We start from the raw sequence: 21,475 nt of genomic DNA, 5'->3' as shown, positions 1-21,475 counted from the left end.
CCCCGTGCTTCATCAGCCTCCTGCCATCTCCCCAGCCCCAGTGAGAGGCAAGGCCATTGCCCAGAAGTGTTTATTCTGTGGCCATGGTGCTGCAGCCAAGTGTCCTGTTGTAGAGGGGTTGGTCAAGGAAGAGCAAGAGAGGAGTGTGAGGTGCCTCTTCTAGCTCCAGCACTGTAATGTTGTTGGGGTGACCAGCATGCAGCACCGAGCCAGGCACAAAGAGGGTCTGCTGGGGCCCACGGCGGGTCCAGTATCGGCCCAGGTTGAAGCCATTTATCCACAGCAGTCCCTGGAAGAAGATTGAGATTGCACTGAGCTGTGTCCTGGTTCACTCTTATCCCCTTTCCCATTATGTACTGTCTTACCTTGCCCCAGCCTGGTAACTTCACAAAGGTGTCCCAGGCAATGCCAGGTGTCTCAAAGGTCCCAGTGTAGAAGGCTGGCCCCACTCTGCCCTGACTGCTTGATTTTGGCAGCGCAGCCTGGGGCCAGCCCTGTTGGACTGCAGTGTCTATGGCCAGGGGATAGATCAGCCAGTTGCTGAGAGGCCTGGAGTTCAATGAGAGGTTTCCCAGCAAGCCCTGAGATGGAACCAGAGGGGAAATGAAGCAGCAGTATCTGCCAGAGTCAAGACACTTGGCAACCCCAGTTGCAGCAGTGAAAGTGGGATGGGATCCTCTGAGGTGTGAAGGGTTCTAGCAGCATAAGGGGGAGAGGGGTGCCCATCTCTGAGCCCTATCTTAGCACATTTGAGATGAACCAGGAAGCAGGACTGGGATGGCCCCACCAAGACTGGACTCTGTCTCAGGTGGTATTGGAGGGGGTGTTTGGTCACATGGCCATCCCCTCTGGAGCCTCAGGGCCCTGTCCCCTTACCTTAAAGTCACTGGTGTTGGCCCCAAAGCTGATCCTGCCCATGTTCTCCAGGAGTATGTCCAGTGTGTCCCCTGCCCTGCCTGTTACATGCAGTGTTGTCTGCCCATCACGCTCCAGTGTTCCCTGGTACTCCTAAAGCCACAAGGTCAGTGCTGCTGGCCCATGTTCGGATCCCACCACCCCCAACACTGCCAGCAGGCACAGAGCATCCTGCTGCCAGCCCCACCAGAGCCAGGGTGGCTCTCTGACACTGAAGGAGGAAAATTTGGACCCAAGGGCCACCCTGCAAAGGGTCAGTATGGCTTTTGGCACCCTGGCTGTCCCCAAGGCCCTGGCATGGCACAGCCCCACTGCCAGCAGGTCCTACAGCCCTCTAGAGCACTGTCCCAGGGAGTGGTGTGCTCCTATAGCCTCACCTTCTGCAGCATCACATAGCCACGATCACAGATGCTGTGGGGAGGGGCACCCAGCATGGCTGGGTCCGGGACATCCCAGGGCAGATGTGTGTGGTACACCACAAAGCCATAGACCTGCAGGACACAGTGCAATGGCACAGGAAGGAAATGGATCTGGAAATAAGCTCTGCTCCTCTGCCCCAGAACCAGGGTCGGGCAGACAGGGGTGTCTCCTCAAGCATCCACCACTACACCCAGCCTCTCACCTGCTTCAGAACCTCAAAGGTGAGAGGGAACTGGCTCTGGATGGGTCCAGAGGGGCACAGCACATCCAAGACATCCAGGAGGTCAGCATACTGCGAAGAGAGGGATGGGTGCTGGGCAGTTGAGCAGTGCCATGCCAGGGCAGTACAGCCTTCAGGATAAGCACTCACCTTCTGCAGGGCCACCCAGCCATAGGCATACTTGGGGGTGGCAGGTGGCATCGGACCAACTGGCAGGGGCTGGAACTGAACAGCAGATTGTCAGCTGCCTTCCATGGCAGGCATGAATGTCTGTTACCCTGCTGGTACACAAGCAGTCCCCATTACTTTCCCCTTATTCCAGGTTCGTTACCTTGCTGATGACTGTGCGAATGGCAAACAGCTTCTCTGTGGGGTCTCCTGCCTCTGAGAGGGGGGCATCATAGTCATAGCTGGTGGTCACTGGTTTGTACTGGTCCTTGTAGTCAGCACCTGGCCAAGGAAGTGATGTGAGCTGGAGGAAGGGGCTCTAGCACAAGACCAGGGCATGGAACCCTGCCCCAGGCTGGCTGCAGTGCAATATGGGGGGGGCATGACCCAGAACTGTGAGCCCCCACATAGGCGTGAAAGGAGTCCCCAGGAGAAGACAAGCTTGGGTTCAAGGGCCCTTGGCTATGTGTCAACCTGCCCCATAGGACAGAACAAAAGCATGAAGCAAGTTTCTCAGGGATGGCCAAGGAAAACTCCCCAGCCCTGCCATGGGCCCCTCCTTCCCTAGAGCAAGGCTCTACTCACCACTCCAGTAGGCAAAATTCGTCCCTCCATGGAACATGTACCTATGACACACCCCAGAGAGCCTGGTCAGCAACTTCACAGACCCAGCAGGGGCTCACCAGGCACTGCCCCTTCCCTCCAGCACCCACAGTCCCTGCTGGCCTGATCCCTATGGGATGAAGGCAAGAGGTGATGCTCACTCCCCTGGTGGCAGTGCCCTCTGCCAGCTGACTACTTGCATGTTGATGCTGGCTCCCAGATGCAGCATCTCCTCCAGCCCCCGAGCCACCCACGCTGCGCTGGTGCTAGCATGTGTCTCACCCCAGTAGTCCAGCCAACCTGTGTAGTACTCGGAGTTTACCTGCAGGAGAAAGGGACTGTCTCCTGCAGCCTGGGCCCAGTGCCCCTCTTTGCCTCACTGCCTGGTGCCTCTGCCTCCCCAAAGCCATCATGGGTCATTCCCCACAGAGCATCCATGCCAAGCTCACCAGGGGCCCCTTTGGTTCCACACGGCGCTGGGCACCAAATGCCTCTGTCACATTGGATTCTGTGGAGGTGGAGAGAGGGAGGTTTGAGCAGGACAGAGAAGGGACCCTTATTCTCTCTCTCCTCCTCCTCCTCCTCTCTCTCCTCCTCCTCCTCCTCCCCCCCATAGGGATACCTGGCCCAAAGTCAATGGTGGCATAGAGCCCCTGCAGCGTGCCACAGCGCAGCTCCTCCACTCCCGTGCTGTCAGTGGTGAAGAGCAGCACCTCACTCCCCAGCAGTGCCCGAAAGGAGCCCAGCAGATGCCGTAGGTAATCATAATCACAGGCATAGTAGCTCCCATATTCATTCTCCACCTGTGAGCAGGACAGGCACTGGTACCCAGTATGCACACGACAGGGCTGCAGACAGCGCCCACTGGGATGAGCACCACCCTTTTTCTCTGGACATCATCAGACGTCCTGACAACCCCCAGATGGGTCCTGAGCACAACCTTCCAGTCCCACCATGAGCTCCAGCTCTGTTGGTGTCCCTCAAACCACAGCTGTGGTGATGGCAGGTACCTCAGATTCCCAGCCCTTGGACTTAAACCCAGGTCCAGAAGTTGGGAAGGATTTCTCTAAGCTTTGCTGGGTAAGGTCGTTGTGTAGGGGATACTTGTGGCTTTTTGGGAGACATCCAAAGATGACCCAGAGCAAGGCATGGGGCTGGGCCTCACAGAACCTTACCTGCACACTGATGATGTTCCCTCCGTGCTGGTACAGGCGAGGCTTGATCTTGGGCAGCAGGATATGGAGCCAAGAGTCCACAGCTGCCAGGTAGGCTGGAAGGACAGAGGCAGGGCAGGGACTGGCTGCAGCATCCACCCCAGTCTATCTGCAGCCAGCCTGTCAGGAGGAAGACAGAGTGGATGGAACAAGGTCAAGCGAGATGGGGAAGTGGAGATGGAGTACAAACTATGGGACTCTCAAAGGATGGGGAAGATGATGGGAAAGACCACACAAGCAGAGCTGGCAGATATGTGGAGACGATGCTAGGACTAGCACCAGGCTGTAAGGACATGGTGGCCAGAGCCCTGTTCTGAGCCTCACCAGGGCTGGAAGTGCGCAGGATGATGTCTGGTTTCCACAGCAGCCAGGCAGGCAAGCCACCCTGGAGAAACACACGGCAGAGAGGGAGGCAGAGAAACTGCTCAGCAGCCTGGGCCTGCACAGAGCTGAAACTGGCCAGTGCAGCACTAGTGCTTGCTTGGCACCAGCACAGCATGTGGGGCAGCAGCCTGGGCACAGTGGGCATGACACTGGAATCAGGGCGACAGAAGGCCAACCCTGCTGTGCCCTTCCCAGACCAGCTGTCACCCCTCTGTGCCAGGCTGGGGGCTGGGGCTCACCATCTCCCACTCTGCACAGATGTAGGGCCCTGGCCGCAGGATCACCAGAAGTCCCAGCTCAGCTGTCAGGTCCAGGAAGGCTTCCACATCCCGGTTCCCAGTGAAGTCATAAATTCCTGGCAGTGTCTCATGGTAGTTCCAGGGAACATAGCTGGGATGAGAGGGGAGATCAGCATGCAGGGACTAAGGACACCCCAGCATGACAGGGAACCATCCCAGGAGCTGATCCCTCTGCTTCTGGGGGTTGGCCTGCAGCCTGAGCTGAGTATGGCAACTTGGGCTGGACTGGAACTAGTCCACACTCATGCTTGTGTCTGGCAAGGGTGACCTGGGGGGTCATAGCCGAGTGCAAGTGTTGGTCCTTGCTCCCTGTGGTCAGACAACACCCTTGTCTCTGTTCCTACTGATCCCAGAAACCCAATGGTGGCTGTGGGCTGTGCACCATCAGGGTTTTCGCTATGGCTTACACCTGCACAGTGTTGAGCCCGCTCATGTACATCTTGAGCAGCCGGTCCCTCCAGGCAGGGCGCGGGACACGGGCATAGTGGATGCTGCCCGAGATGTAGCGGAAAGGGGCACCATCCTTGCGGAAGCAGTTGTGTTCATAATCCAGCTGGAAGGAGCGTGCCGAAGGGGAGGCCTGCAGGAAAGGGGCAGAGCTGGAGGGCTGCAGAACCTCCCTGAGCCCAGCCACCCCTTCGTATGTTTCCTGGGACAGGCACTGATGGGGCTGGTTCTTGGAGGAGCCCTCCCCCGAAGTGGGTACCAAACTGTCCTCCTGGGAGAGCAGGAAGGATGATCTGAGCCTCTCTGCTAATCAAACACCCGCCGGCTGACCTGGTGGCATTTGCGCGGACGGGTGCTGCTCGATGGGTGCTGCTCGGGCAAGGAAGGAGCTGGAAATGCAAGCTGGGACATTGGGGAAGGACATGGGCTGCTGCAGGAGGGAGCTATAGCATGACGAGCAAGGGTGACGGATCGGGAAGTAAGGCAGATTGCGGAGGTGTTCCACCGGCTCCTTCACAGCTCAGTCTTATGCGCTTCTCCCAGACTTTCCACCCTCGTTTGCTAACCTGCGTTTGCAGAAGCCCCGCAGCCAGAAGCAGGGCGAGGGTCGGCAGCCCCATCCTCGCCAGGTGCTTGGCAGGCCCGGGATAGGGGACGAAGTTGGACGTGGCCACCACCATCATGTGATCCGAGAAGGATCTTGGCCAGCGCCGAGCGCTTCCTTCTCCCGGTCCCAAGTGCAGGCAGCTGGAACAGCTGGGGCGGGACCATGAGAAAGGGGTGGGAGGCTCCGACCCTCCACGTCTGACCAGCGGCGCATCAGCCCCGCAAAGCCCACCCCAGCAGGGGATACAGAAGGCACAACGCCCACCGAGCACACCCCAGTGGGTGCCCAGTGGGGTGGTGAGTGATAATCAAAGTGAGGGGACAACTGTCACCACCAAGCAGAGCCCTTTCATTGAGCTCAGCCCGCTTGTTCCATCAGAGAGGTGGTGATGGAAAGCTCGGCTGTAGCTCTGATTGGAGCACTGCTGCTGCTGGATGAGGGAAAGGTAAACGTCCCCTACACCTATAGCCTGTGGCACAGCCGGTGACAGGGGTGTCGGGAGGTGCTTCAGGACAGGACAAGTCCGCGATAAGGAAGAGGGATCTCAGCGGGATCCCGGGCAGCGGGCAGCGGTGATGCCCCGCCCGCCGGGTGACGCGGCGGGGGCCGGTGACGCGGCGGGTGACGCGCGGCGGCGGGCGATGACGCGGACGGGCGATGGGGCAGGCGCTGTGCGTCTGCTCCCGGGGCACCGTCAGCCTGGGGGGAGCGCGGTACCTCCTGCTCCACCGCCTGGCAGAGGGGTGCGCGGCGGGCTGGGGTGCGGGGGGCTCGGGCGGGGGTCCCCGTGCTCCGGGAGGGATGCTCGGGCAAGGGGGGGGTCCTCTGGCCGAGGGCGTGCTCGGGCATGGGGAGGGATGCTTGGGCACGGGCGGGCTTGTGTATGGGGGATGCTCGGGCATGGGACGTGCGCGGGCTTCGGGGTGCTTGTACAGGGGGAATGGTTGGGTGTGGGGGACATGCTTGGGCACAGAGGTGCTTGTGCATGGGAGATGATTTGGGCTGGGGGTGACACTCAAGCACGGGATGCTCGGGCAGGATGGGGAGATGCTTGAGCTCAGGTCACCTTGGGGCTTGGGGAAGTACTTGGGCTTGGTGAGGGATGATGCTTCAGCACAGGGGTGCTTGTGCATGACAGATGATTCTCATGCTGAATGACAGGGAGGGGTTGGTCGTTCCCAGAAGTGAGTGCTTGGAGTCATGGGAGTGGGGATGATTGGGCCAGTGGGGTTTTTCAAACAGAGAGGGGATGCTTTGGGTTCCTGGCAGATGTCTGAAAGGTGTCTGTGCATACCTGGGGGATTCATGTTGCCTTCTGTTCCCCTCCCCTGGGTGCTCATAGATGAGACTCGGCACAACACCCCAACATGGATGTCACAGCCCCCAACCCATGCTATTCTTGACTCCTTGCAGGGGGTTCAGCTATGTGGACCTGGTGGAGGGGCTGCGGGATGGGCGCTTCTATGCCCTGAAGCGCATCCTGTGCCACGACAAGGAAGACCGCCAGGCCGCCCTGCACGAGGTGGAGATGCACGGCCTCTTCGACCACCCCAACATCCTGCGCCTCGTGGCCCACTGCATGGTGGAGAAGGGTGCCAAGCACGAAGCCTGGCTTCTCCTGCCCTATGTGAAGGTGAGGGGGGCTTTCCTGGCTGCCCCACCACCCCAGGAGCAGCAGTGGTGACCAGCTGCTTGTGTTTGCCAGGGGGGAACCCTCTGGAGAGAAGTGGAAGCACTGCGAGAGAAAGGCACCTTCATGCCAGAGCAGCGGATCCTCCTCATCCTCCATGGGATCTGCCGTGGGCTGCAAGCCATCCACAGCAAGGGCTATGCACACAGGTATGGAGTGGCAGCACCAGCTGGGGGGATTGGCAGGGGCCCCAGTGGGCATTCAGTGATGTCCATCCCCACAGGGACCTCAAGCCCACCAATGTGCTGCTGGATGAGGATGACCAGCCGGTGCTGATGGACCTGGGCTCCATGAACCAAGCTCGCATCGAAGTCAGCAGCTCTCAGGAGGCCATGGCTGTGCAGGTGGGTGGCCTGGGACATCACCCCACGGGCCTGTCCCTGCTCGAGTCTCTTCATCCCCATCTTCCTCTCTGCAGGACTGGGCTGCCCAGCGCTGCACCATCTCCTACCGTGCCCCTGAGCTCTTCACAGTGCCGAGCCAGTGCGTCATAGATGAGCGTACAGATATCTGGGTAAGGATCCAGCCCTCTGGCCTCCCCCACCCACTGCTGCAGGGCTGCACTGACACCATCACACTCCAGTCCTTAGGCTGTGTGCTGTACTGCATGATGTTTGGAGAGGGCCCCTATGATGCCATCTTCCAGAAGGGTGACAGTGTGGCTCTGGCGGTTCAGAACCCCCTCACATTGCCCTCCACAACCAGGTGAGGGGCTGGGGAAGGTGACAGCATTCCTGGGTGGCCCTCTGTCCTGTGCACCTCATGGATCCTGCCCTTGCTGTCTTTCTTCCAGATACTCAGCTGCCTTGCAGCGCCTGCTCTTCTCCATGATGACAGTGAACCCCCAGGAGAGACCCAGCATAAATGAAATCCTCCACCAACTGGAGGGGCTGCAGCCAGCACCAGCAGGACAGGACACCACACAGATCTAAGCCCATCCCCTTCCAGTGGTGAGGCGTCCTGAGGCTGAGCCAGGGGAAAAGCAGCTTCCCTAATCCCTGCTGCCCTGCAGACCTGTTGCAGAGGGGATTGCTGCCCTGGGGGAGAGCTGCTGCTCTGTGCCAGAGATGTGTTTGATTTGGAGTGTTCTGTTCCCTGGATGCTGCTGCTGGGGCCTTGGTCTGTGCTCCTGAGCTGTGGATATGTGATCTGCTGCTAAACATGGGTCCCTTGCCAGCTGCTACCTTCCCTGGGGGTGGCAGAAGAGGGTGTTGTGGGACCCCTCCTGGGGATGGGAGCTGCTGTCCTGCAGCTTTGTGTCCCAGGAAGGCTGCTCCTGCCCAGGGAAGAGCTGCAGGCTGGATCCTGGTGCTGTGCTGGAGGGAGGCAGAGGGAGTGCCCACTCTGCCACTGCTCTTGGCACCAATGTTGCCTTGTGTTTGAAGTAAAGTATGTTCTTGCGGAGGTATGGCTGTGTCCCTGTCTGCAGGGAGGGGTCCTGCTGGGGCATGGGGAGACCAGGGCACACTGTCTGGTTTAAGCAGCCAAGCGTTGCTGGAGGGGAAGAGCAGCGGAGGCCAGCCGGGGCGGCACAGCCAGAGCATTAGCAGTAAGCAGGGAAAGTTAATCCCTGGCCACAGAAAGCTGCTATTGGCAGCTAACACGAATCTGCAGCTGGAACCAGACACTGCTGTTCAGAGCGTCCAGAGCTGGGCACTGTGGGGCAGGGATCAACACAGGCAGGCAGGCAGTGGCAGGGGTACAGGCAGAACTTCTCTGCTGCCCATGAAGAAGGAGGTGGATGCCCAGACTGGGAAGCTGCTAGACGTTGGGAGGCAGGAGCAGTAGCTCTGCTCTGGTGGGGGTAGGCAGACCGTGGGGACAGCATAACCACCCCAGCATTGAGGACACCCCCAGACCAGCAGGCAGCCTTGGCTGGAGGGGCTCACTGGCGCTCTAGCAGCAGGACTACACAAGGAGAGGGGGTAAAAAAAAGAGATGCAGACGAGCAGTTTCACAGGGAGCATTGCCCTCCTTTAATCCTCTCACTGCACAGAGCAGTACAGCAGCCACAGGGGTTTGTGCCATGCTGGGTGCCATTGCAGGGTGCACCCAATGCACCAGAGAGCCGAGCATACCCCTTGCCCTGTATGATGACCACAGGGGCAGGGGTGCCAGATTGTTCCCACTGCCCCAACCACTATCTTTACAGGGGAGCCCAGCTACCCTTGGGCTGCACATGAGAAGACCCAACAGCTGCCATTCTTTTCTTGCTCAGACTAAATCTGCTCTCCTGAGCTCCAGGATACAACACAGGGCCACATATCACACAAGGAAGCGGTACCAACCCCTGGATGGAGCAACCAGTGGGGTGGGATGTGTGCCACGGCATCAGGGACTAGACCCCAGGGGTCTTACCTGCACAGGTGGCAAGCTGGAGCTGGAGCAGAGCACTGGGAGGAAGCATAGCAGCACCAGTAGCAGGGCTGAAGCGCTCACCACACACCTGACCTGGCAAGAAACCGAAACAGCTGGGGGGATACTGGGAGACACGGAGGATCTGAAACCGTTTATTGCAAAGGGATTGCAGGTAACACGGGGAAGGAGCGTGGTCCTTTTTTGGCCTGGAGCTTCTTTACTCCTCACCCTCTTCTTCATCCTCATAGGAGTCCAGGCCCACTTCCTCATAATCCTTCTCCAGAGCAGCCATGTCTTCCCGTGCCTCGGAGAACTCCCCTTCCTCCATGCCCTCACCCACGTACCAGTGCACGAAGGCCCTCTTGGCATACATCAGGTCAAACTTGTGGTCCAGGCGAGCCCAGGCCTCAGCGATGGCCGTGGTGTTGCTCAGCATGCAGACAGCGCGCTGCACCTTGGCCAGGTCCCCTCCCGGCACCACTGTGGGTGGCTGGTAGTTGATGCCCACCTTGAAGCCCGTGGGGCACCAGTCCACAAACTGGATGCTGCGTTTGGTCTTGATGGTGGCAATGGCGGCGTTGACATCCTTGGGCACCACATCCCCACGATACAGCAGGCAGCAGGCCATGTACTTGCCATGGCGAGGGTCACACTTCACCATCTGGTTAGCTGGCTCAAAGCAGGAGTTGGTGATTTCGGCTACCGACAGCTGCTCATGATAAGCCTTCTCTGCAGAGATGACAGGGGCATAGGTGGCCAGGGGGAAGTGAATGCGAGGGTAGGGAACCAGGTTGGTCTGGAATTCAGTCAGATCCACATTCAGGGCTCCATCAAACCGCAGTGATGCTGTAATGGATGAAACAATCTGGCTGATGAGTCTGTTCAGGTTGGTGTAGGTTGGGCGCTCGATGTCCAGGTTCCGGCGGCAGATGTCATAGATGGCTTCGTTGTCCACCATGAAAGCACAGTCTGAGTGCTCCAGTGTAGTGTGAGTGGTGAGAATGGAGTTGTAGGGCTCTACCACAGCGGTGGAGACTTGTGGTGCTGGGTAGATGGAGAATTCCAGCTTGGACTTCTTGCCATAATCAACAGAGAGTCGCTCCATCAACAAGGAGGTGAATCCAGAGCCAGTGCCACCTCCAAAACTATGAAACACCAGGAATCCCTGGAGGCCTGTGCACTGGTCAGCCTGTGGAGAGACATGAGGAGAGATTCCTCTGAGATACATTTCTGTCCACAAGTCCCTTCAGGACCTAGTGTATCCCTGCCCTGGTCCGCTGCATATCCTTCCCAGGGCTCAGCAGGGCTTGCAGTGCGTTCTGTGCCCCAGCAGGATGGTGGACCCCAGTCCAGGGAGACACATCCCCTCTCTGCAGTCACTTACCAGCTTACGGATCCTGTCCAACACTTGATCAATGATCTCTTTGCCGATGGTGTAGTGTCCACGCGCGTAGTTGTTGGCAGCATCCTCCTTGCCAGTAATCAGCTGCTCGGGGTGGAAGAGCTGGCGGTAGACACCTCCCCGAACCTCATCTAGGAGAGAAGAGGGTCAGGTTGAGCCCAGTGGAGACTGTTGGTTTGAGCCGGCCGCTGAGCAGACACGTGGGTTTAGCAGCCGTCCCTCACCCTGGCTCCGCCTGCCGGTGATATGGCCAGGGACCCACACGTCAGCAAAGCCATCACCAGCATCAGGTTTCTCTGGCTTCAGGACGTGGCTGCTACCTCCCTGTACAGCTCAGCTTCTCCCACCCTCCGGGAGCTGCCTGCCCACAGCGCAGCAGGAGCTGCCGCACCGGTTCGGCTGGTTTCTCTCTGTGCACATGTGGTACAAGCACCGCTGACTCTAGGACACTTCAAGAACAAAAGCAGGTGCTCCCGTTTGTGGCCTCTACGGGCAAAAAAAAAAAAAAAAGGCCCTCAGGTCAAACCCAGTGCAGGATATTGTCAGAAGACCATGAACATCAACTGCCTGCTACCCTCCCATGGGGGCACCTCAGGCTGTGTGAACTCCTGGGAGCATCCTGCAGTGGATTGTTCCCCGAAATAATGATGGACACTATCACTGCCCAACTAGGGTGCACTCACCAATCACCGTGGGCTCCAGGTCCACGAAGATGGCCCGTGGGACGTGCTTCCCAGCCCCAGTCTCACAGAAGAAGGTGGTGAAGGAATCATCCCCTCCACCAATGGTTTTGTCGCTGGGCATCTGCCCGTCGGGCTGGATGCCGTGCTCCAGGCAGTACAGCTCCCAGCAGGTGTTGCCCATCTGGACACCGGCCTGGCCGACGTGGACGGAGATGCACTCGCGCTGGGGAGGGGGAGGCAGACTCAGATCCTGGCACAGCTCTGCCCTGCCTGCTCCAGGGAGGGCTCTACCTGGTGCCAGTGCCACACAGTCACCCACAATGGACCTTCTCTGGCCAGTGGTCCCGGAGAGTACATTTTCCTTTGGGTGACCTCCTGCATCACCCTGAGAGGGTCCCCATAGCTGCCCACAGCCATGCACAGGCAGCATGCTGGATCAAGAGCCAGCTTTGGCATCCCTCTTTCCCCTGCCCTCATTGGGGGCCACTAGCTCAATGGACTCTGTCTGGGCCTGTCCTTCTGCAGAAAAGGGAGCAGAGCCCAGCTACTCTGCCAGGGTTCCTGGCAGCTTCAGCCCCTTCCCCATCCAACAGCAGTCCAGCGAGGAGCTGAGCTGTCAGGGGCACACATTTAACCCAAGAAGGGCAATCAGCATCAGAAAACCCCTCTGCTTGCTGCTCCAGAGCCAGATAAGCAGTATTGTGGGGTGGGTGGACTTGGGGATGCATGGGTGGTAGGGGGCAGCCAGGCAAGGGCTGGCAATGAAGACCAGCAGTTTCTGAGGAACATAGATTCCTTGGGCCACACAGTTCCAATCCTGTGCTGCAAAACCTGTGCTGGCAGAAGTGCTTAGGAGCAGGCTGTGAGCTGGAGATGTGCCTCATGCACTCCCATTCAGAAGGTGCAGGCCTGTTCCACTACTCCAGCATCCCTTCTCTGCTGCCCCTGGCACCCTGCCTCTGCTAGTCCTAGCATCCCTGTCTTCCCGAGCAGGACACCCCGACTCAGCCTCGAGGTCCTGGAGCAATTTGCTTCCACCGCAACGTGCCCTTAGCCGCGACGGGGTCCGTGCCCCGATCCAGCGCCCGGGTAGGACAAGGGCTCCTGCTTCCTGCGGGAGGGCCAAGAGCATCCCCAGCCGCAGAGAGGAAGGGAGGGCAGCTGGGGGCAGGTTCCCCGGCAGGGCCCGGTCAACGCTGCGGCGGGCAGAGCGCTGCGCTGCGCCTTCCTGGCACGGCCCCGGCCCACTCCTGAGCCGCTAAATATAGACAGCTCCGGCCCCGGGCGAGGGCAGTGGCGACTGCCCGCTTCGGAGAGCGTCCCCGGCCCGCTCCGCCGCTGCCAGACGCACGCGGGACGAGACTGGAGGGACGGGACACCCACACCCGTTCCCCGCCGCCAGCCCCGACGGGACGCACGCCGCCGCGGGGGAGTCCCGCCGAACGCCCCGCTCAGGCCCCCGGTGCCCGGCTGACGTCTCCACCCTCGGCAGCTGTCCCCGTCCATCCGCGGCCACCGCTCCCCACCGGAGAGGTCATCCCCCTCTATTCCCAGCGCCCCCCCCCGCGCTGCGCCGGCGGTGGGGAGCGGATGGGGGGGGGGGGGGAGCAGCGTCCCGGTGCCGGTGGCGGCGGGCGGGGGGGTCGGAGTGGGGCACGGGGCGATGGAGGCGCGGCTGCCCCCGGGCAGGGGCCGGGAGGGCTGCCCAAGGTCACGGCGTGGAAGGAGGGGGCGCGTCGCGACGGCTCCGCCGGCCACGGTGCCGACCCCGGGGAGCTGCCGGGGGGCTGTCGGGCGCCCTCCCCGCCGCCGTGGCCGCCTCCCGGCCCGCACTCACCATGTTGCGGCGGGAGGTGCGGGCTGTCCCGGCGGCTCTGTGCGGCGGGGCTCGACGCGGAGCTGCGGCTGCTGCAATCCCCGCCGCAGCGCTCTCTTATAGGTGGGAGTGGCTTGGTGCCGCCACGCCCCCTTATTTGGGTACACTTGCATGCGAGGAGGGAGTACCTCCTTCGGGGTACCCCTGGCGGAGTCCTCCCGGCTGCGGAGGAACCCCGAGATGCGGGGCCCGAAGCTGCTCCCCCTTTTCTACCGGGAGGGAGGCGGGGGGCGTGGGGACCAGCCCTCAGGGGTGACAAGCAGTGCTGAGCCACCAGCATCACAGTAGGTAGAACGGTCCCTAACCTGCCCTGCTACCAGCTCCCCCAGGGATATGGGGACACCCCGAATCCACCTGGGCCTCTAGAACAGGAGAAAGGAGGAGAAACACGATAGAGACACGAATCAGACCTAAGAGCCCACTTCGCCCCCTAAACCTCCCTTCACCATTGATGCTCTGGGAGGCTCCAGCCAAGATTTGCCCTTCTCTCCTGGTGGGGACAGATAGGCAGTGCTGCACAACCCTGTGAGGCTGCAGATCTGCATGACAAATCTGGGCTGCCAAAAAAGGGTCATTGCAGCCTGCTTGCTGTTAATAACGTGTGACTACATTCAGAGCAGCAGCTCTGTTTGAGCCCTGGCCAGTGCAGCCACCCCTGCCAAGGCCAGGGCTGATCCTGCTACTGAGGATGCCTGGACCATCAGCCTTGAATGCTGCCTGAACAGGGAGAGGGCTCTGCCTTTGCTGCCAGTACCTTGGGTCACACAGCTACTCCTCCCTGGCCACGGGGATGAATGGACCTCTGCTGCTCAGTAGCATGCCAGGAGATACTACTGGGTCCCTTGTCCAGGACAGAGGTGCAGGGTGACTTTTAGAAAAAGGTATAGGAAACAGTTCCAACTACTACATCCTTCTGGTGGCAGTCATGTCTGTGAAGCATGGAATATCAGCAATGGAATTACTCTGAAGGAGCAGACTCCCTCCTTTCCCCACAATCAGACAAGACATAAAGATTGGATCAGAGCAGCACCTGGTGTGAGGGGCAGTGACTCTTGCCCTGGCATAGCAGCAGCAGGCACAGCTCAGTCTGAGCCTGGCACTCCAGTCACAGGCAAGCAGAGCAGTGCCAGCAGCCCTGCGCAGTGGGATGAGTGCCTGGCTGCTCTCCAGCAGCCAGGGCTGGCCCCCACTCTCCCCTCCAGCTGACACGGGTGCATGACGGGAGGAGGGCAGGGGAGGACAGCCCCTGTGGGTCAATAAAGCTGGAGCATTAGTGGTAAGCAGGGAAAATTAATCTCGGGAACCAGCACAGTGGATAATGGGTAACAGAAATCTCCAGTTTGCAGCTGGAGCCAGAAGCTGATGCTGGGGCTACTTACCACCAGGCAGGGCAGTGGGAGGATTCAGAATGGGGATAATGCAGAAGATGATCTGGGCCAGGTAGAGTGGGGCCACGTGCCCCAGGGGGAAGGCAGAGCACTGGCAGAACAGGGCAGGCTGAGGGCACAGGTACTCCCAGACAGATGACCCAATGCCTAAGCTTGATACTTCTCCTATCCCATCCGCAGCACTCCTCTGGATCCCTTTGGTGGACATACTCCGGCACCTTCCCAGAGCCTGCCATGTGTCCTGGACATAGCCCTCTGGTATGGGGCTCTTACCTATGTGGGGAGCCAGAGCTGGAGCAGAGCACTGGGAGGAAGCATAGCAGCACCAGTAGCAGGGCTGAAGCACTCACCACACACCTGACCTGGCAAGAAACTGAAACAGCTGTGGGAAATACTGGGAGACATGGAAGATCTGAAACGGTTTATTGCAAAGGGATTGCAGGTAACACGGGGAAGGAGCGTGGTCCTTTTTTGGCCTGGAGCTTCTTTACTCCTCACCCTCTTCTTCATCCTCATAGGAGTCCAGGCCCACTTCCTCATAATCCTTCTCCAGAGCAGCCATGTCTTCCCGTGCCTCGGAGAACTCCCCTTCCTCCATGCCCTCACCCACGTACCAGTGCACGAAGGCCCTCTTGGCATACATCAGGTCAAACTTGTGGTCCAGGCGAGCCCAGGCCTCAGCGATGGCCGTGGTGTTGCTCAGCATGCAGACGGCGCGCTGCACCTTGGCCAGGTCCCCTCCCGGCACCACTGTGGGTGGCTGGTAGTTGATGCCCACCTTGAAGCCCGTGGGGCACCAGTCCACAAACTGGATGCTGCGTTTGGTCTTGATGGTGGCAATGGCGGCGTTGACATCCTTGGGCACCACATCCCCACGATACAGCAGGCAGCAGGCCATGTACTTGCCATGGCGAGGGTCACACTTCACCATCTGGTTAGCTGGCTCAAAGCAGGAGTTGGTGATTTCGGCTACCGACAGCTGCTCATGATAAGCTCTCTCAGCAGAAACCACAGGGGCATAGGTGGCCAGGGGGAAGTGAATGCGAGGGTAGGGAACCAGGTTGGTCTGGAATTCAGTCAGATCCACATTCAGGGCTCCATCAAACCGCAGTGATGCTGTAATGGATGAAACAACCTGGCTGATGAGTCTGTTCAGGTTGGTGTAGGTTGGGCGCTCGATGTCCAGGTTCCGGCGGCAGATGTCATAGATGGCTTCGTTGTCCACCATGAAAGCACAGTCTGAGTGCTCCAGTGTACTGTGGGTGGTGAGAATGGAATTGTAGGGCTCTACCACAGCGGTGGAGACTTGTGGTGCTGGGTAGATGGAGAATTCCAGCTTGGACTTCTTGCCGTAATCAACAGAGAGTCGCTCCATCAACAAGGAGGTGAATCCAGAGCCAGTGCCACCTCCAAAACTGCGAAACACCAGGAATCCCTGAAGGCCTGTGCACTGGTCAGCCTGTGGAGAGAGACAAGTAAGGTTCCCCTCAAGCACTGACTCGGCTGGAGGGAGGTTTCAGACTTTTGTTTGAGTAGCTGCAGATTCCTCCAAGGTGCAGCAGAGCTCACACCAAGCTCCCACCTCTTGAATGATGCTCACCCCAGTCCAGGGAGACACATCCCCTCTCTGCAGTCACTTACCAGCTTACGGATCCTGTCCAACACTTGATCAATGATCTCTTTGCCGATGGTGTAGTGTCCACGCGCGTAGTTGTTGGCAGCATCCTCCTTGCCAGTAATCATCTGTTCAGGGTGGAAAAGCTGGCGGTAGACACCTCCCCGAACCTCATCTAGGAGAGAGTTGCATAATAGATTTGCTAACTGGATGTGGGGAAAGGTAGCAAGTGCCACTCCTGGGAACATCCTGCAATGGGTTGTTCCCCAAAATAATGATGGACACTATCACTGCCCAACTAGGGTGCACTCACCAATCACCGTGGGCTCCAGGTCCACGAAGATGGCCCGTGGGACGTGCTTCCCAGCCCCAGTCTCACAGAAGAAGGTGGTGAAGGAATCATCCCCTCCACCAATGGTTTTGTCGCTGGGCATCTGCCCGTCGGGCTGGATGCCGTGCTCCAGGCAGTACAGCTCCCAGCAGGTGTTGCCCATCTGGACACCGGCCTGGCCGACGTGGACGGAGATGCACTCGCGCTGGGAAGGGGGAGGCAGACTCAGATCCCAGCAGAGACCAGAAATGCAATCACTCCAGGATATGCACAGCCCTGGAAGGGCACCTCTGGCCCCTGCCCCCTTGGGCAAGCCACATTTCCCTCATGCCTCGGTGCCCTGTGTCTATTCCAATTTTCTGTTTTCTCCCACATCTAGTGCTCTGCCTCTCATCACTGCACTGACCACCTCAGAGTCCCAAGGAGATGGAGACTCATCTGCAGGAGGCCAGGATACCAGGCCACCCATCCCCTGGACTGGCCCCACCCACAGCCCTGGACAGCATCTAGTGAGCGTCTTCTCCATTGCTCAAACATCCATATGGCTTAAGGGCTGAGGCCAGGCAGCATCTGACACAGACCCTGTTGCAATTCCAACAACAGAGATGGAGGCTGAGATAGCAAAGCACCACCAGGACACCGGGAGCTGAGGACCCTGAGGATGGGTGGCCAGGAAGAGGGGGGATTTAGAAACATGAATGGTTGCCATGCTCTGAGGCTCAGCTTCCCTAAATTATCTCTGGAGGAGGAGGAAGCATTAGCAGCACTTTTTAAGTCAGCAGAAAGGCTGAGGTGGGAGGGTCTCTTAGCTCACAGCTTCGAGGCTAGTCTCAGGTCCCTCAGGAGGAGCCAGGTGAAGGTGGGCTCTGCAATCTCACTCCCTTCAGATAATACACCCCAGAGCCTGCAGTTCTTTTGATAAGAATGAAAGTATTCCGTGCCTTAGACCCGCTGTTGCCAAGGATTTGGATGCGTCATCAGGCACAACTGAGGCAGAGGAGCATCCAAATCAAACCGGATTTCAAGAGCCATGGTGCTCCACTATGAGTCAGCTGGCAGGAAGCCGGTGGAACCAGCCATTTCACACTCAGGAGCAGGGCAATGACTGCTGTCCCATAAAGTTGCACAGGATCCAGCATGTCCTGGCTCTCTGCATCTGCAGCTTTCAGTGCTGCATTTCAGACACAGCAGTGACAGTGACGGATGGCAAAATGATAAGCCCTTGATAACCATGGTGAGAGGCAGAAGCCCATCTCCTCACATTTCCCAAAGCTGAGCTGCAAGAAGAGCAAAGCAATACCCCATTTATCCCTCCCAGCAGGTCCATAAACGTGTAACACAAGGAGCCCAGGGTAAGAGATGAGGTAAGTCTTCCAGGATCCTCTACAGAAGGGCACAGAAAACACTTGGCACAGATGCAAGCACCTCAAGGAAGAGGAGATGAGAGAGAACTCCCTGGCAAAGGACTTTGTGAATCAGCGTGGGGGTGGTAGAGAGTTATGCTGCTCGCTGCACTTCATCCCAACAGCAAGCAGAAGCGAGGACTGGCTCTGTGGGACCCAGTGCTGACAACAGGCTGGGAAGAGCCCAGCAGCACCAGAACTCAGCAGTGGTGGTCATCAGACAGCAGACTATGCCTCCCTCACGGCAAAGTTCGGCACAGGAAGAGCTGGGAGCATGGCTCTGCGGGACAGCAGGCAGGGTGGCCGGGAAATCTTGGGGCTGGGATGCTCTCCGGGGCAGCTGGAGAGCTCATGAGCCAGAGATCGCCGCAGGACCACGGCGGAAGGGCAGCCTGGATGCCCACTCACAGTGATACCCACCCTTGGAGCAGGGCAGTGGATGAACGAAGCCACAGCTTACTGCTGGAGCTCAGCTGCGGGGGGCTGGCAGACGGGGAGAACTCCCCGCAGCCGGGGATGGTACCGCGGGACACTGGCAGGAACCGACACTATTAAAAGTGGGAGAGGGATGAGAGGCGACGTGTCCTCCCGAGCGCCGGTGTCCGCAGGCGGCGGGGCTCGCTGGTGGCCTCCTTGCCACGGCTACAACAGGATGCTCAAAGCAGGGAGGCTGCAGAGAGCCGGGGAGGGAGCGGCTCAGGAAGAGGCTGAAGCCAGGCAAAGGCAGGGCAAGCACAGCGGGCACTCCCGTCGCCAGCTGCCCGCACTTCTGGGCTCCCGGCAGAGCCCTCCCGGGAAACCACGGGAACCCCAGGCCACTCCGGGGAGCACTCGCGGGACCGGAGGGAGAGAGCAGCCGGGGCCGGCACTCACCATGATGCCGCCGCTGCCGCACGACCTGCCTGTCCCCGGACTGCCGCCCCTCCGCGCTCCGGGGCGGCCGCGCCGCCGCCGCCTTATACCGGGGGCGGCACCGGCGCTCCGGGGCGGGCCGCCCCGCCCGAGACAGCCCCAAGGGCTGTCACAGATTTGCGTGCATTGTGCTTATTTGCATAGATTTGTATAGATGGGGCTGTTCTGCCTGGCGGGGTGCTCTGGTGGGGCATTCAGAGAGCAGCATCCCCTGGCTGGGGCACGGGAGACCCGGGGGTCCCCTCGAGGAAAGGGCAGTGGGGCATAAGGGCTGTTCCTGATATGCTTGCCAGTCCTGGCAGAGGGGTTCTGCTGAAGAACAGAGATGGCACCTTCCAGCTTGGTGTGCTGCTGGTGAAAGACACCATCCAGGCACTAACCAGGAGAGACTTCTGGGGCTGAAGCAGGAAAGCCAGCAAAGAACTTGGCCCAGGTCTTCCCTCCTGGTGGGCTTAGGTGCTGATGTGATCCTTGAGCAAGCAGTGAGCCAGGTCTCTGGCAGCCACCCAAGGCTTCTTGAAAAACACCTGGGAGATTTTCTGGAGGAAGCATTTGTAGAGGAAACCCTTCAGAGATGAGCCCAAACTCTCCTAACCTCTTTGGAGATCACTGGGGAAAAAAAAAAACAAACAAAAAAACCCCAGGAAAACTCAGTCCTGTCAAGCCCCTCAAGAACAGTCATGCTCCAGGGCTGTGTTGAAAGCCCTGCCTGCCAAAGGGCTACTTCTCTATCCTGGCTCTGCATTACCTTCACTGGTTTGATCTGATTCCACAAAGTTTTATGAAATGAATAGTGAGGGTGTAGGCAGAGCTTAGAGCACCTTGGAGGGTTTTTATTGGAGTCTACAGTGACTTCACTGATGTCTGGCCTTACTACAATGAATAATGTGTCCTACCCCTTCCAAAATACTCAAAGTATTTACTGTGGTGCAGAACCAGCCCTGCATCTGCCTCAGTGATCTGACTTAATAAGTTTTCACTGAAAAATGCTGTCATCTCTCAGCTTGATCTGAAAGTTGAAAGCTAGACCTAAATTATCCACCTACAATAGCCTTTCTTTGTGCTTGAGTCACCTGGAAAGTGTCACCTTCACTGATGAGCATGTGTAGGGTGACTGAAGAGTACTGCTGCAAAGCCTGTGCTGGTGTCTAAGCAACACATTTCTGAGACCTGCAGAAATGGCTGAGCCAGAGGATCAGAGTGGGTTTAACCAAGCTGATGGGAAATTATTGAGGGTTTTTTTTCCACATCCAGAGATGCCTCAGGTAGTGAGTGCTGCTGAACGTGCACAGGATTCTGTGGTGACTGCATAACTCTGAAAATGTCTCCCTGTAGTATAAATGTCCTTTGAGTGACCTCAGAGATCACTAGATAACACAGACCATGCTGATGCAGACAGTCCATGAGAGTGAGAGAGTAACTGGTAGCACTGAGGCATCAAAATTTGAGCTCCAGGAGGTAATTGGAATGAAAAGGAGTGATGGTGTCATCTTCTCGGTGAAAATCTTCACCAAGGTGTTCACTGTAATGAATAATGGATACCAGGGAGTCACTTCTCACTGGGTGTGTCCTAGAACCCTCCTTAATTCCACGGTGCCAGTTAATTTTGGGGCATTTATAGCATGTATGGCTTGAAGTGTGGTTGGAATCAGAGCTAGGCAGCAAGCAGCATTTCAGGTTGTGGAGTTCACCCAAATTCTGAAGATTCATATAACAATCTGGTAGTACCTAGGGATGCAAAATCATGTGATCCTTCAAGAGACTCCCGGATCAGTTTATGTACCATGATGGTGGAGAGTTGAGCGTGAAATGTCCCTGATTCATCATTGCTGCAAATGCATGTTCACAGTGAACATACCCACTCAGATGCTGTTCTGTTGGACAATCATAGTCGGAATTACTGACAAGAGAGCCATAAATCATTTGGAGCTGCGCATCCCCATGTGCCTCTGATCTGAAATGCCCAAACAGATGTCTAAGCTTTTTTTGAAATGCTTAAGAACATCTGGCTAAATCCAGGGAGCACCAATCGGCTGCATCTCCTCAGTGCCTAACTGCTCAGCAGCCTGCCAGATGCTGATAGCAGCAGCCTGAAAGCACACACTGAGCTTACTCTGGCTGGATTTGTCCTGAGACGACCCCTCTCTTACAGAGATGTTACCCACACGTCTAAGAAGATGCTGCAAATGTTTTCAGACAACATCAGAAATCACAAGATTACAATAATTGCTCAGGAAACATTTTAATCCATGCTCAGAATATAGTCTGACCCTGCATCAGCAACCAGAGAAATGCAAATAGCAAGCAAGGAAAATTCTAGGCTATAGAGTCAGAATTCAACCATCTCTTTATTGAAAGATGGGAAAAATATTGAAGATACCTGAGGGGCAGAGCCCTGCCCACTACAGGTGAAGCCCCTACTTGCTGCTGTCAGAAACCAGCCAGCTCTTGGCAGGTACCTGCTGGTACAAGAACACCAGAGAGCAAAGCTTGCAGTTACCCAAACAAAGCCTCTCATATAGCTGTCTTCCAGAAGTATG

At 58.0% G+C, this 21,475-nt stretch overlaps 3 protein-coding genes and 1 pseudogene across 6 annotated transcripts; 1 reads left to right on the top strand and 3 right to left on the bottom strand.

Annotated features, from left to right (window-relative positions):
• Window positions 1-70: 70 nt before the first annotated feature.
• GLB1L (galactosidase beta 1 like) lies at window positions 71-5,350 on the bottom strand. The gene is made up of 16 exons (XM_062498044.1): window positions 5,237-5,350; window positions 4,631-4,803; window positions 4,164-4,314; window positions 3,865-3,925; window positions 3,502-3,596; window positions 2,949-3,129; window positions 2,776-2,834; window positions 2,527-2,648; window positions 2,309-2,349; window positions 1,887-2,005; window positions 1,706-1,780; window positions 1,538-1,627; window positions 1,293-1,406; window positions 877-1,008; window positions 366-581; window positions 71-289 (listed from the first exon to the last, which is right to left on the bottom strand). The coding sequence occupies exons 1-16, from the start codon at window positions 5,348-5,350 to the stop codon at window positions 71-73; spliced, it is 1,962 nt and encodes a 653-aa protein (XP_062354028.1).
• Window positions 5,351-5,926: 576 nt separating this feature from the next.
• Window positions 5,927-8,335, top strand: STK16 (serine/threonine kinase 16). Of its 4 annotated transcripts, XM_062498047.1 has the most exons (7): window positions 5,927-6,020; window positions 6,691-6,910; window positions 6,983-7,116; window positions 7,191-7,311; window positions 7,386-7,481; window positions 7,551-7,672; window positions 7,761-8,335. In XM_062498047.1, the coding sequence occupies exons 1-7, from the start codon at window positions 5,935-5,937 to the stop codon at window positions 7,897-7,899; spliced, it is 918 nt and encodes a 305-aa protein (XP_062354031.1). In that variant the 5' UTR covers window positions 5,927-5,934; the 3' UTR covers window positions 7,900-8,335. The 4 variants fall into 4 exon arrangements, with proteins under 4 accessions (XP_062354031.1, XP_062354032.1, XP_062354030.1 ...); XM_062498048.1 differs by lacking the exon at window positions 7,386-7,481; XM_062498046.1 differs by having other exon boundaries at window positions 7,386-7,672.
• A 1,207-nt stretch (window positions 8,336-9,542) lies between these two features.
• Window positions 9,543-11,633, bottom strand: LOC134047117 (tubulin alpha-5 chain). Its single transcript, XM_062498050.1, has 3 exons — window positions 11,411-11,633; window positions 10,710-10,858; window positions 9,543-10,514 (listed from the first exon to the last, which is right to left on the bottom strand). The coding sequence occupies exons 1-3, from the start codon at window positions 11,589-11,591 to the stop codon at window positions 9,543-9,545; spliced, it is 1,302 nt and encodes a 433-aa protein (XP_062354034.1). The 5' UTR covers window positions 11,592-11,633.
• A 3,519-nt stretch (window positions 11,634-15,152) lies between these two features.
• On the bottom strand, window positions 15,153-19,830 carry LOC134047280 (tubulin alpha-5 chain-like; annotated as a pseudogene).
• Between the last annotated feature and the right edge of the window lie 1,645 nt (window positions 19,831-21,475).

This window comes from Cinclus cinclus, chromosome 9, assembly GCF_963662255.1.
Source record: "Cinclus cinclus chromosome 9, bCinCin1.1, whole genome shotgun sequence".
Lineage (NCBI taxonomy): Eukaryota > Metazoa > Chordata > Aves > Passeriformes > Cinclidae > Cinclus > Cinclus cinclus.
Note: the sequence above shows the minus strand (reverse complement) of the source record. Positions and strands in the feature narration are given on the sequence as shown.